The 15,976-nt window shown below is 37.5% G+C and overlaps 1 protein-coding gene across 16 annotated transcripts in view; it reads left to right on the top strand.

Moving 5' to 3' along the window:
- Positions 1-15,976, top strand: part of GRIA4 (glutamate ionotropic receptor AMPA type subunit 4) — a 222,562-nt gene that overhangs the window by 153,284 nt on the left and 53,302 nt on the right. For 15 of the 16 annotated variants that reach the window (XR_005845305.2, NM_001113186.2, NM_205214.3 and 12 more), the window contains exons 8-10: positions 234-338; positions 5,314-5,424; positions 14,639-14,845. Coding sequence is in view for 15 of the 16 variants with exons in the window: in NM_001113186.2 (NP_001106657.2) it covers positions 234-338; positions 5,314-5,424; positions 14,639-14,845 (423 nt within the window). In the remaining variant the exon portion in view is untranslated. Of the gene's footprint in view, positions 1-233; positions 339-5,313; positions 5,425-6,750; positions 10,041-14,638; positions 14,846-15,976 lie in introns of those variants that run through there. The other variant, XM_015277725.4, reaches the window with a different exon arrangement.

Raw genomic sequence — 15,976 nt, 5'->3', positions numbered from 1 at the left:
GAGGTTTTGAAAGCATTTCTTCCAGGCCTTGTGCATCTCACCCACCTTCTGTGATAGTGAATTGCTTTGCTGGCAAGGCTGCTGGCAAGGTTGCCTTAGAGAGCAACGTATATTCATTTTATACATTTAATCCACCAGAGTGTGAGGTAAAAAGATATTTTTCATTACCCTGTGACATTTGGAGTCAAGAGTGTAAATCTGGATCTTCATTATGCTTTCTCTTCCATTTTTAGGTTCGAATACAGGGATTGACAGGAAACGTTCAATTTGACCACTATGGTCGCAGAGTCAACTACACTATGGATGTCTTTGAGCTGAAGAACACAGGTCCTCGGAAGGTATGTGCTTACAATGTTTGTTATCTTTATACCTTGTAAATGGGAGATGGAGCCCTAAGTAACCTGATCTAGTGCTTGATCTAGTAGTTGGCAACCCTGCCCGCAGAAGGGGATTGGAACCAGATGATCTTCGAGATCCCTTCCAACCAAAACCATTCTGTGATTCTATGTTTCTATGAATCTATGACTGTGATTCTTGGATAAATGAATTTATGATGACTAAAGAGTCAAAATAAATTGGATTCCGTGTCATTTAAAAAAGATAATATATCTACTACCTTGGGTGTAAGCAGAAAGTCTATTTTCTACTAGACATTATTGTTCCATGCAAAAAATTGGGGAATACAGAATCAAGTGTGCATCTTAGAGAGGTGAGATGTCAGTCAGTCTGTCAAGCAGGCTAATAGTATAAGTCCCATCAGCTGTGTCTGAATGCACATAGACCATCACTCAGCCCAGACATTCTGAAGAGATAAGCCTTATGTTTTGTTAGCCCTTCCTATTTTGTGCTCAAATTTTTCAATTTATCATAGTATAAAACAAATAAAGATCAGAAAATGGACTAGACCTCAATGGATTTATTTCCTTTGGAGGAACTATGGCCTGTTTTGTTTGCTAGAACATCAGAAGAAGAGAAAGTGAGAAGCTGGAGGTGCATAGAATCATGGCTTCCTGAGTAGAAATGTGGCAATCAGAATTAGATTAAATAGTCCTCCACTGTCTATCTGTATGTGACAAGCCTGGTAAATAGTATCCCAGATGAACAGTTTATGGCCAAAGAGAAGCTGCAGTGATGAGGAAGCAGAGTGTTAAACTGTGGGTCCATACCAGAATTACGCATAAGGATGCACTTACTGACAGTTTATCCTAGTATAGAGCAGTACACCAAAGCAAAGAGTGTCCCTGCATATCAGGTGTATTAATGCAGTTGACTTTTGAAAGTATGACATATGGCTAAGAAATACACTGGGAAAGGTGAATCTGTCTTTCTTCTCTCTTGAGAAGCCCTGTGTTTTCCGACAGAGAATGTCTGACCTTGTTGCCTGCCTGGCGGCAAGCCATGCTGTCAACAGCCGGGAGGATGTACAGGTAGCTGGGATGCATCCAAGGCAAGTGGTGAGTGAGGTACAGTGTACAGTCTCTCCACCCCCAATACACAGTGGTACCAGAGGGAAATCTAGGTAGAAAAGGTGTAGTTAATTAGGTCACAACTTAGGTTACTCACTAAGGAGCTTGCTTAGTGGAAAACTAACTGCCCCAGTAGGTTTATTGTTCTTGTTTCAACATTTCTCATCCATTTTGGGAATGGTGCCACTGACTTGCACTACTGCAGGGATGTCCCCATCCTCTCTTCTTGCCTATGATTTGAGGGGAAAGGTGGTAAAAAGAAGAGGAGTTATGTCTGTGCTGTGCTAGCATCCCAAGGTGCTTTTCTTATCTTTTCAGTCATGCTTTCCCTTTGTCTCTATGCCACTCTCAAACCATTACCTGTCTGATATAAACAGCCATAACAGCTCTGACAGGTCTGGCTCCTCACAAGAATTTATTTCTTAAGTATTGTTTGGGATTTTATATGTGATCATTGAACCAATTCTGTGCTCCATCCAACCTGACAAATCCTATATATTATGTGAGAAATGACTGTACTTAATTGAACTAAGAGGCCTTCACCTTTAATGTCTTCTTCTCACATCCTAAATAACATGATTAATGAATCATTCAGCAATCTTTTCAGAACTAGTCTTTCCAGTTAAAATAGCACATGCCTCTAATCTTTAGAAGAGTGATTTTTGCTGTCTACAGCTTTAAGGTTGTGAATAGAGCATTACAAAACTGCACAGCTAGTGAGAAGCAGATTTCCATATAGTGTTGTGAAATGATAGACAATAACCCATGCTCCTGTTGGTTTCATTTATGCAGCATTTTATAGAAGGTTCTTGTCTGCAAAACAATAGTGTCAAGATTAAAAACAAAACATAACAAATAAATAAAGTTTATATATATATTCACACATATATCTAAGATTTGGATCCTGAGTTCGAACTTAGTCAACCAAAATGGAAATTATAAAAAAAATTAGAGTTATCTGTTGCTTTTAGTGACTTATGGACTTCAGCAGGAACACCTCAGTGGTTGATGTAAGGTGCACAGGCCTTCAGAAATGACATTGTTCATTCAAAAGCCAAATGGTTTTGACAAATATACTTTGAGGCAGATGTTCTTGCAATACTGCTTTCTGAGTGATAAATTCAGCATCTCTGTAAGTAGACAAATCTGCTAAAAAAATCTAATGGAAATTCATATTGAATTGGATTTACTTATACAATAGCTGAATTCAATCCTTTCCTTTGAGGAGTTTTTCCCCTGAGGACTTGAGATTTTATAGGTAAACATAATGTATTTTAGTGCTCTCAGAGTTACTGCAAACGTATATTCTCATACATTTGTCATATATATCTTATATATTTGTTAGTAATCCAGTTCCACAGTTGATTTAGTGCAGGTTTGGGGTGCACACGAGGAAAAGTACACCTTTGCACACAGGCTGGAATTCCTTTAAAAATACCTGCCATTCCTCAAAAATCTCCTTTATTTCTGTCTGCTTTTTGCTATGGTACTTACTTTTACAACACACTGCATCATTCATTTTCTACTTTCCTTCTGAACTTCCTAGCAGTGAACACTTGCACAATGAAAAACAATCACTCACTGTTATAACGAGCTTCCCAAACTGCCAGGTTTCAGTGTACACATTCTGCCTCAAGTTGGTCACAGTACTTGACAGCAACTTGACATTTTCAGTTATCAATTTCATCTTTGAATCTGTGATTGTCTGGATGAAAGAGAATATTTGGTAGCAGTGCATCCTACTAGGAAATCAACCTGCCTCTCCACGTATCAACGAAACTGAAGCTTCTGTAAGCTGTAGACACATAAATCAAGGCTTGTAAGTTATAGCGAAGAGAAAAGGAATGTGTTGACCAGAAGTAACAAAAGTTGTGCACTGGAAGAGTTTATGCCCATTCACTTCTCTAATTGAAAATAAAATATTTGCTCATAATCACTCACTCACCCATACTCTGTTACTTTATATATTTGTCATTCTCACAAATGCCTATTCACTGCTGTGATGAGTGTGCCTGAGTATGGCTTTAGGGACTGCTAAGGTTACTTGCCTCTCAATAAATTAATGTAATAAAAGGAAGTGAATGGAATATTGAACATAATGAGTAGTTTAAAAATGAATAGTATTCAGTAATGCACATGAACTCAGGAATCAAAAAACACTCCCCTGCACTTCTGGAGTCATCTACTGCATCACTACATTGTTCTGAACAAGATGATTACCACATATCATGGATAGAATCCTATGTGAAGATGAGTTTTATTCTGGGTTCTGAAAATCATTAAAAATAATATTGGCTGCATAATTGGTCTGATTGTCCAGCCAGTTTGCTTCACACTGAAGTCTTGTCCAAGGAACAGACTGTTCTTTGGCAAACACAGTTACACTGAAACTCAATCCAGACCCCACTTTCCTCTAAAATTCCCCTTCATCTTCTAGTGAGATGGACAAGGAGTTCCTTTCTCCCACCTCTTGCTCTCATTAACTCCCAGTTAATAAAGGCAGGCAGGAAGGAAGAGTCATTGCCGACAAGTCCCTAACTGCTTCTCGAGTGGCCTATGCCAGCTTGAACTGCTCATCTTTGAAAGGAACATTTAAGATCACTACAACTATCTGCACCTTCCCTGGGAAAAAGAATCAGGTGCTAAATGGAATTCATTAAAATCTCAGTAAACTGGAGAGATGCCTTAGGTGGGAGTATTGTTCTAGAGTATTGTTTGATAGACACATCTGTACTCATGCTTAGCTACCCAAAGACTTTGTATGTAGTCTGAGTGCAGTTTTGGGGGCAGAAGTTTCAAACTTTTACCTTATAACCCCCAAGAGTATCAATAAAAGTTTGAAAGAGAATCTCCCTTTTTCAAGCTGCCTTCGTCCCATCTGCTTTTACAGCAAGTAATGCTGGCTCATGTCTTGTGCCCAGCAGCATCACTACCAGTGCAGAGGCACAGCTGCAGGTTGTACTATGCGCCAGAGGTGTGCACTGCAAAAAAAACTTTGTCTGGGGAGAGTGTAAGGGGAGAGTTTCTGATTCCAGGCATTCCACCTGTTCTTTTTATTTTATTTTTTTTCTCTATGGATGATTTAAACCCAGCTCCTCAGTATTTCAGCACCAGCAATGAACTAAGGCAGTTATTTCGCCTTAAGGCTGCTGTGGGAAGGGCTGTGGCCAAGAAGCCTAAAACTTTGTTTCACTTCAGCAGCAGACTTAACAGAGAAAGACTTTCAGACTATGGTCATGCTTATTGTGCTTTGGTGTGAGTAGGGAAAGGCAAGTACATTCTAGGAAGTACTTTTCTAGAGGGGCGGCATATCATTCATGAGCTGCTTTATAGTGCTCATCTCTCCACTGAGTATAAAAAAAATTTAACAACAGGACTTGTAATGTAAATACCAAAGGTCGGTGCCAATGGAACAAGCTTTTTAAGGTCCTGGGCTGGAGGTCGTGGAAGATCCACAGTGGAGCAGGGAATGAAACTCAGCTGTGGGGGATTAATGAATGAAAACTTTCTAGTGGAGAGCAAGAACTCTTATATCTTTCTCATTTATGGCCCAAGGAAGGATTCAGAATATTGCAGGTGGGTTTTAATTTGTGCCCCTGGTTGAATAAGTTTCACAGCTCAGTCAGAATCTGCTGAGTCAGCAGTACCAGGTTTGACTGCAACAGCACTGCAAGATGGTATGTATACCCAAAGTGCTGGGTGGATACTACTTTGCACACATCTATGGTAGCGCTTCTTTGGTACAAAATTATCTTCAGATCACACTGTTCTTCGTGTAATAATTGTATCTGCAATTTCACCAAATGTAAAGTTACCTGCTGTAAATTATATACCTTTTATTTTTCAGGTTGGTTACTGGAATGACATGGATAAATTAGTTCTGATTCAGCATGAACCTACACTTGGAAATGACACTTCAGCCATGGAGAACAGGACTGTAGTTGTCACTACAATTTTGGTAAGGTGTTGTTTTTTTAACAGTTTTTTTTTTCTTTTTCTTTTTTTTAATGCTCATTCTGCTATGTGACACAGTCTCCTTTTTAGTTATAGTGTTATTTAGTCTGCCAGTTCCTGGGTTAGTGGGAGGGTGAAAGCCATATATCTTAATTATCTTGACTGTTATGCTTGTTTAGAGGTTTACTGATATGCATTTAAAATAATGATTCACTTGCTGTCGGGTTTTTAAAAATAAGTTGAAGTAATTTTCTTTCGGTATACAATCTTTTCCATTTTTTACTGAAGTAATTCTCAAAAATATACATTTATTCTTTCAACCTCTGATTGATAAATGTTGACTCACAAGAAACTGGAAGAAAAGAAAAACCTAAAATCTCTAACTGACATGATTGAACAAATGTTTATACTGTCAGTGTCCCTTTTGTCAACACATTATAATTTCAAAGATGATTTTAGTAAGAGCTAAAATTCTAAGGACTATGGTTCAGTCAGCCAATCAGAAGTGTTTTATTTACTTGTAACTGTAAATGAAAATATGAATTTAGTAGATGCATTCAAACATATTTCTAAATATATTTATTCAGCATGTCAATACAATTTTCCATTTTAAGAAAATCTAAATAAATTTGAGATTTTTCAGTGTTAGGTATGTAATTAGTGTTTTTGAAGAGTGGTTGCAGACCAAGAAGAATGCGGTTGTTTCGTTCATTTACATTTGTAAAACATAGTTTTTCAAAGCCATTTTTTTCTTCTAAATCTGTATTTTAAATAAAACGTTTAACAATTTTGATTCAGAAGTCAGAAATGCCCTTTTAAGCTGATGTTTGTAAAAGCCAAGTGGCAAAGGCTGACCTTTATCTGACCACATCTAAGATTTTACATCTCAGTTCACTGCCCTTTTCACCTGTTTCATTTAGACAAGGTATTTTAACCCTTTAGGATTAGCTACGTGTCAAATGGGAAGGAATATTCTGTTTGTTTTGTTAAGCAAAAATTTTCTAATTTAATACAGAGCTTAAAATACTCCAAAGGAAAATGTCAATATATTTTCTTACTCAAAAATTCAATTAGTTGCCACATTTCCAGCAGTGTGTATCAGCATTTATACATTAAGTATATTTTAAAAAAATCTCCTATTGAAGATTATCATTCAAGGATGCAAACCAACCAAACTACTGTGCAGGAATTCAGAGTGTAAATCCTAACCAAATTGTGTATTTTTTTTTTTTTAATTTGCATGGGACATTTAAAATAATATGTATCTTTTTCCTAAAAAAGACTTGGTGATGGAAAAAAAAATACTTCAGTACAGTCCTCCTCTTTTCAGCCTCTGATGAAGAATCCTATTTTAAGAAATTGATCAAGGAAGAAAAGAGTCCCAAGATGCTGCGAACATTCCTAACTAAGGCTCAAGTATTAACCACCAGTCTAGTAGCATTGAGCTAATTTTTCCATATGGATTACTGTTCCTCTGACTGGATGACCAGGCACTGAACCACCAAGAAAAGTTCTGTGACTAATCTGAAATGTCTAGAACAGATGACGTTAACCTTCAACTTTGCCAAGCTGAGAAGAGAACGATGTGAATAACAAGCTTTCAGTCGAAATTTTCTTCTCATACCAATCCTGAGATCTTTGACTGAAGCTACCATACATGAGTACTGTAATTTCCATAAATAGTTCCAAGCTTAGGAGAAGAGAGTAAAAAATAATAATGAAAAGTAATATGCAAGGTTCCTGTTTGCCAGAAAGAAAAAAAAAAAAAAAAAAAGGAAAACAAGAAAGCTTTTAAAATGTGTTATCTTGCCTGTCCTGTTTGCATTGAAGCATTTTGATGTGCATAATAAATGTTATCTTCAAAAGACCTTTTCCAGTCCCTGTATTGAAAGGACTGGTGGGATAATTTTCAAAACCAAAAAGCTGAATTAATATTCCAAAGCATGCCCTCTGTTTATGCAGCATGTCATCTTGGGATAAATGCAATTATTTAAAAGTAGAACTAATTCTTGACCAAAAGTGTCCCCTTTCAATGTTTTGAAATCACAGTGCAAGAGAAATATATCAGAATTTGGTTTGAATCAGAATATATGGTGAACTCTGCCATAAGCTAGTCATGCACATCTCCCATTGACTCCAATGGGAGCTGCTCACATGATTCTGAAGGCAGATTACAACCATGATTCTTAATATTGGCTTATTGGGGCAATTAATTTAATATTCAGAAGCATATAACCACACACCTAGACAATATATATATACATATATATACATATATATTTAACTAGAGCAACTCTTTGCCAGACAATGAGTTTTTGACCTCTTCATTGCCCTCTTCACATTGAAGGGAGGTTGAACCATTGTAGATGGCATATAGTTCTGGTTGCATGCCTATTTTCCAACATTAAACTGAAACGCTTCTGCAATCACTGTTGTTAGACTTTTCAGTCTCCAGAAAGAGGTGTCATGGCAGAGTAAGAAAAGTTTACAAGTTCTCAGCATGGCTTGCTTTAATTTTTGCCTGAAGCCAAATAGCACAAGTTGATTTGCCTTCTGTTTCTTCACATTTTGTGTCTACGCTTACTTTGCTGTAACATGGCTGTATGGCTATGGCATTATAAAGAATTAGCTCTGCAATCAAAGCACCTAGTACAAGGTTTTCTACTTGGCAAAATGTTATCTTTATTTGTAATGTAGCAAGAGCATGTATAATTTTTTTGTACAGATTTGGTTCAGCACGTAGACACTCAGCCTATCACCAAATAGTCAAGTGGTGATGGAGCATCCCAGAGTGAGCAGGCAACATGGGCAGTGACATACATTAATCTACCAGCTGCCACATAGCCCTGGATTTTATAGTTCCTTGGAGAGCCATGTGTCTTGCACTTCATGTACTTCACATCCTCCTGCATGCCTGGCCCTCTCAGAATGGACAGATCCTCACCCTGTGTGCAGAAGTATTACCCCCCTAGAGGCCCCAGCTTGATGTGCAGTAGGCTCATTATATGCCTGGAGTAGAGACACTGTGTATAACCTTCTCTAACAGTAAGGCAAATATAGTGGTTTATTCAGCCAGGAAAAGTAATCATCACTGTTCTAGCAAGATAAGAAATATGGTAATGAGATCACAGAATCACAACATGATTTGTGTTGGAAGGAACCTTCAAGGCCACCCAGTTCCAATCCCCTGGCAGGACTGCTGCCCATCAGATCAGCCTGCCCAGGGCCCCATCAAACCTGGCCTTGAGCACCTGCAGAAATGGGGCATCTACAACTTCCCTGGACAACCTCTTCCAGCTCCTCATCACTTTCTGAGATGCTGAACTAGAATATATGGGAGTAGGCTGTGATGACTACCCCAGATTCTCTAATCCCTTTCATGATACAGACAACGCTGTACCCAATCTGAGACTGCAAAACCTAAAGATCATAAAAATTCTGTAGAACCAAAGCTAGACATACAATGATCTGTGTCTGCATTGTGGCTTCCAGCTCAGTATTTTGATAGGATAGTCTTCGTATTGGCAGACTAATCTTGAAGGAGTAAGAAGTAGTGAGCAGGATCTCATTCAAGACTGTGCCATCTAAATGTAGATGTCTTTACAGAGGGTCTCAATTCAGTTGCCTGCTTAAAGTATGCAGTGACATTTATGATGCTGTAGGATATTCTGCCTACCCCCATTACACCATTACACCAGCAGGATGAACCTTTCCTGCCTGTCTTATGCTGTATATGACCAATCCATGTGGATGTCTTAGCTATCGTATGATGTTTCCACACACGGGATGAGTTGTTCCCTGAGTGTGTAAGCTTTCATGAAAGTACTCAAAGATTTAGAGATTGTTTCAGTTATCCATAGGAAGGTGGCTAACGCTGAGGATATCTGAGCTACCCAGACCTGCAGAATAACAAATGGAGGGCAGGCAGGCTACCATAGTGCACCCAAGATGACAAACACTTCCAGTAGGTGACTAAATATCACCCTCTGTTTTGAGTGATGTACGCTTGCCCAAGTCTTACCTCAAAAATTCTTTGATCTTCTCATAATAGAAAAATATTTTGTCATAAACTATATTTATTAATTAAATTCTTTAGTAAACTGGAGAAAAAAAAATAACATTTGTTGCATGACAATAATAAAGAATTCAAACCGAATCCTGGACACTTTATTCTGGAGAAAAAAAAAAAAAAAAAAAAAAAAAGTAAGTAAAAGTTCAGTTGGCTTCTATAGAAGGTGGGTTGTTTTGTTTTTTTTTTTTTCAGAATAAAGTGTGATGTGTGCCGCTCCTGTTTAAAAAATGAGACATTTCCTTGCACAAATATTTGTCACTTTTACAAGTTATTTTTACAGTGCTTAAATATTTTGAAATTAACTTCTTAACAGTAGGCAAGGCATACATAGATCTGTTTAATATTTGGACTAGTTACATTCTCCAGCTTCCATTATAGTATGAATCACTTGTGAGCATTTTACTGTACACATGAATTTATGGGAATGTGGTGAAATGACTTGTTTTCATCTCTAAAGGTAATTGTTGAAGACATAAACTTGTATTTACATATGTTAAGTATTGTTATAAAATTGTGAATTATATAAGTAAAGCTTGCACCATTTCAAATACCTGTTCCTGTGCTAGTCATTGATCATTTCAATGTGGACTTCTCCTTGATTTACTACAAAATAGAATATTATTAAACAGCTGAAATCTTGCAAGTATCGTGATATTGAGCCTCACTCAGCAATAAGTCAAACCTGTGTTTTCCATCAGCAGGTTAAGAGTTTATTGTTCAAAAAATGTAGTAAATAAAAAGCTGGTAGGGAGAAATAATATTTTTATTAGAAAGATGCTATAAGTGGAAGCACTAAAAACCCCTCTTAGAGTCTTCCGCTATTTCGACTGATCTAATAAAAGATAATACTCCTTGTCAGATATCTTGTATCTCCCATACATTTGGGCCAGTATCGTTACACTGCCATTACGACTGCTTTAGAAAATGCTATTGTAATAGGCTGTACAGACCAAATAATCTATTTTCATTGTCACAGGTAGAATGTAACATACAGCAGGGTACATGCTACTGATTCAGATGTTTCTTGTCTTTGCAGCATGGCCTTGCAAGTTCATCTGTATCAGTTGCTTCTTAGCAAACCAATAAAACTTGCCTTCCAGTGTCCTGATGTTATTGCAGTAGCATCTGCATACCTCATTAGTTTTAGCCCCGAAGTCTGATGTGTCCAGATTTGAAACCAGTTCAGCTATCTGAATTTTCTTGCAGTTCTTTATCAGAAAGCCACGTTCGGTCCCATCTGCATTCCCCCATCAAATTCTACCTTGAAAACACATATCATATTGGCAGATAATGTAGACACAAAAATTAAATAAAATTATTTATTCTGTAAAATAGATAGAAGGGTAAAGACAGCACAGTAAGCAAGAGGAAATGTGTTCCCTTAATTTTAATTGTATTGCCTTGTGCTGACAGATTACACTCAACTATGGCTTATTTTAAAGTATCTACAGCAAGTACTACCTCACTCTATAATAGATTCACATTATAAGTGATGCTCTTTGCGATATCTTACTCTAAATCAGTAAGATCAGGATGAGTAGAAAGGGAAGCAGAAGGGAAGTGAACCAAAATGGATCCTTCAAGTCACCAAAGCGATCCCTAACAGAATTCAGGCCAAGTGAGTCTACGCTCATAGGTCCCTCCACAGGATGGGGTCACTATTGCTTGCACCTAGCGAGGGTGGTACTGAACCACACTGCTCCCCCTCTTGGTGATCCCTCAAAGAGCTTGGAGAGCGGAGGGCTGAGATTTATGTAGCCATTAACAGGAAGAATGAAGCATCTGTTGCTTTGTTATGCAGAGGCAATTGAAATGATTTTTTTTTTTTTTTTTTTTTTTTTTTTGGTAGCAGCCCTATCAGTGATATGCAGGCAGCAGCTCAGTGTCAGGGTTCTGGGAGAAGCTGGCCTCCTCTGCACCTGTCTGGTTCAAACCTCTCTCCAGGATTTTTTTTTAAATTTGTTTATTTTTGCATGACTTTAATTATATGGCTTTGGTTTGGGATTTATAAGAATGTCTGAATCAGAAAAGCTAGTAAAGACTGACTCTGGTCTTTCAAAAACAAAATGACTTTTCAAGTGCAGCAAGTAAATGTAATTGAAGTTTGTAAGGAGAGTCCACAGATTCAAGATATTGGACAGGATATGGTTCTACTGCTAAGTCAGGAGACATGCTATTTTTTCCCTGTGATTATTTTTAACCATTTCTCTGGAAAAAACTTATGTAGAAAGACAAAGGTTTTGACATTTCCTCTAATGGGAACACAAACTGTACATGAGTGAGGAACATTGGATTCATGTGCCTGAAATACTTCCCAAAATTAAGATATTCCACAAAAAGAGGACAGAACTCCTTACCCCTACTCTTTTCCCTCCCTTCCCCTGGAAGACAGGTGGTTGACATTAAGCTCACTTGACAGGGAATGAGAATACAAGGAATGATGTGCACTGCTGCTAATATTCAGCAGGTTTTTTTCTTTTTTTTTTTTTTTAGAAAATCCCAACACTGCACTACTGAACTCACTGCACTGCATCATTACAGTGATTATAATGTATAGTTAATGCTATAGTTCAGTGGTCTTCTCAATGTCCATGTCACATATGCCAAGATGATAATAGCTTGCTTGGGTATTGCTCCAGTTTTAGCAGTCCTTGGTCACACAGTGCTCAAAACAAAGTGTTCAAGAAATATAGCAATCTGCTATTATCATCTTCAGATTTCTCTGGGCTTTTACCTATGTGTATACATGGCAGGAGCCAGGTAGCCAGGTAGCATATGAATGTGACCACTGCAAACACTTTTTTATGCAGCATAGTTCATAGTGGAATTAATGGTGGTAATCCATAAATGGCCTCCAGTGCTGAATTACCATTCAAGAAGGATTGTGGCCTACAAAAGCACATCAGTAGTAGAGAATATCACAAGGAGACGATGGGAGGGGAAGATATCTGGGGACACATTGGAGAATGAAATATTCCTGCAGTACTTACTAACCTACATCTTTGTTTAAGTAACCCCTGCTGCTTCCCCATTCCCAAACTGTTTTATTTAATCTAGTATATTTTTGTCACATTGAAGTAAATGAACTACATAGCTTTCTCCATTCTCTTTACACAAAGCTCCCTTCTGCCATCCTTATACTGAGGTGTGTCATGAGCACAGTTAGCACAGGGATTAAATTTACATAAGTAAAGGGAATAGTGCCTCCCATATATAATCTCTCTCTTTTCAGATTTTCTGCCTTTTTGCTCTGTAATAGTAAATTGAATATACTGTTCAAACTTGCCTATCAAGTTCTTCTCTTGGGTGGCTTCAGATCCTGCTAACAGGAGCTACATTTTTGTACCTGAAAGAAGAAATGCATCTGGCGTACTAAAAAAAGTTGGAATTGATTTATGTAATCCTTCATTACTCTTTTTAATGCCTTGTATCCTTTGTTGTTGAACATTGAATATAGGTCACATAATTACTGCTGCTTAACACTGATGTTCACGTAGTACCATGTAGAACAAATTCTCGATCTACCCATTTACCTTTATTTTATTTGTGCACTAATTAGGTATGTAGGAAAGATGTGACTAGGGCAGAGAACTACCAAGGTCAGTATCTAAAAAGCTTGCCAAGAGCCAGCACAGCTATAGCCTCAGAGAAAATTGAAGTTGCCAGTATTTTAGAATGTAAATTCAAACAAAGGGTGACATTAATGACAATATTTTATCTGGAACTGGCTATTAATATGGATTATGTGAAGTCATTTAAAATACCACCAGGAACTATAGTTTGACATAATGATTGCTAAAGTCTGAATCCTCACAGAGCCAGATAGAAAAAAATATTATTTTAATTTCCCAGTCACATGTTGTTCACATTTATTGGGGTAGCATGGTTTACAGAGATCTGCTTTTCAAAACAATTTTCACTTCTTTCCAATGGCACTCAGTAACCAAAATTGCATTTTGATATTTTGACATGCATCTTTAATATCAGTCAGCTTTATACTATGCTTGTTCATGCACATTACTTAGGTCCATAGTGAAAGACCGTGTAAAATATGCACTCTTTATTCAAAGGAGAAGATATACTTCCTATGGAACACATTTCCATATTCTCACTAGAACGTACACAGCCTCTGAGCAACTGTGCATTTTAAACCCCAAGAAAGTGAATAACTCAGGCTGTGCACCTGAAATTATGTACAAAGTAGTTATGTTACATTACAGGATATAGATTGGTTGCACTGAAATTACCACCTTCTATTTATTTCCATCGAAACTACATCAGATACAAAAAGCACAATAACAGTATTTCATAGCTCAAATTCTCAGCTACAAAACACTATTTTGTAACGGAGTCACCACCATTAGCTATATAAGAGCCTACATGTTGCACTTGCAAAAGTCTGCACCAGTGAAGGTGACCCACTGTCCCCACTACTAAAATGCACCATCCATCACCTCACTGTGCTGTCATCAACTGTTTGGTCTCCATAAACATTCAGGAAGTGTCTATGAATGTCAATAGGTGCCATTTTTTCTGCATGGAGGAATTCAGTTACACACATTTCCTTCATCCACATTTCTATGTCAGATGTCATTCTGTAAGACTGCCCCTCTGCTGCCATCTGTCACACGGCAGCAAAATGCAATACATTTGTGGCAGGAAGGTTCAAACTCTATTGCCATACCACTGACATCAACCTCTGACATCACGGGCCAACATCATAAAATAGAAGGCATTACTTTTGGAACAGCCATTGCACTCACTGAAGTCAAATGTGTAATTTATACCTTGTATTATCCCACAGTCATTTGCGTTGTACAGACACAACCTCTGATCATGCTTTCTATTCACTATACATTGTACTAAAGTCTTTAATTTAGCACAAAGTAAAAATTATATACACACTTGGGTATTTTTTATGATTATTATTTGTAAAGGTTGGTAAAACTTGTGAAATGTGTAAGCCAAATTATCGTCTGAATAGTATATCCAGAAGGATTTCTGTTCATATATTTAAATATAAATGTGCTAATAATATCCATGTACGTTTGATTAAAAGTGTGTTGTTCAGTCAGTAGATTACACGTTGCTTTTCAAAGGATATTCTGTATACTTCTCCTTTACAGTTCTAATTCTTTCATTATAGGAAGCCCCATATGTTATGTTCAAGAAAAACCATGATACGTTTGAAGGGAATGACAAGTTTGAAGGATACTGTGTAGATCTGGCGTCAGAAATTGCAAAACATATTGGTATCAAGTACAAAATTGCCATTGTTCCTGATGGAAAATATGGAGCAAGGGATCCAGAGACAAAAATCTGGAATGGGATGGTGGGAGAACTTGTTTATGGGGTAAGCATACCAATTTTTGAAGCAGGATTTAATTTATTGTAGTATTAGTCATAAATTAGGAAGTATATGTGTATTTTATTTAAACTTGAAGTCGCAGAGAAGAAACAGAATTCTGTTTCATATCTCTGTGCTTTCATTTATTTTCAAGAGAAAATCAAATAGCTTCATGCAAATTTTGCTATTTGTTCAACCAGTACTTTGTGACATTAGAACATCCATAGTTTTCACATCCCTTAAAAATTTGTTACTCTTAAAAGTAATAGAGGACTTTCAAGACCACCTATTCTTGATATATTGCAAAGTTTAGTTGGGAAGAATATCTCTCATTGATTCATTTTCACGGAATGGGGGCAGATCTTTTAAAAAAGATAGGACTGTTGGACTAGTGTCAGAAATTGTCATTTATTAGGACATATAAACAACATATAGGAACATAAACATATGCACTGAAACAGCATATATTATACACTGATCTGGAGAAGGATTCTTCAGAAAGAGCATGATGGTTAAGAATTCTGTTGACCAAGTTGTAATTGTGAAAACAGTCCCAACAGTTGCAAGAGAAATATTTGTAGTATTTGGTGTTGCCACAAGGAGCAAAAGCTCAGAGCTCTGCTTGCTGATTGCTTCAGCTGCTGCTATCTGTACTGAGAACAGGTCCAAAATGTTAGACAACCTTCCAGTGATGGAATAAAAAAAAAATCCCAAAGTTGTTTAGATGAGAACATTTCCATCACTGAGCATGTATCATGCTTGCACCTCTATGAAAGACTGCTGAGTAACAGCTGGTCTACCCACAGTGTCAGTTTTGGCCAGAGCCTTGTTCAGTCAGCTATGTAAAGCTGACAGATTTTGTCAGTCTTTTACTCTAGCATCAGGTCAGGTATCTCCACGATATGAAATAGACTTTGTACAGTACAAGTAGGGGAAACAATGTCCCCAAGTTTGTTGATTTCCCTTGATGTGGGAATGGGAAGATTATATCAGCATCACAAACTCCTTTGTGTTCCTGGAAGCTCTTGAAGGAGCTAATCTCACAGAGGAACAGCTGAGCGATCACCAAGCGTCTGTATCTGCTTTAGTGCCTTAGAAAGCAGCTCAGCTCTCGGAATGTCAAAAATGAAGGGTTTT

Source organism: Gallus gallus, chromosome 1 (assembly GCF_016699485.2).
Source record: "Gallus gallus isolate bGalGal1 chromosome 1, bGalGal1.mat.broiler.GRCg7b, whole genome shotgun sequence".
NCBI classification, from domain to species: domain Eukaryota; kingdom Metazoa; phylum Chordata; class Aves; order Galliformes; family Phasianidae; genus Gallus; species Gallus gallus.
Note: the sequence above shows the minus strand (reverse complement) of the source record. Positions and strands in the feature narration are given on the sequence as shown.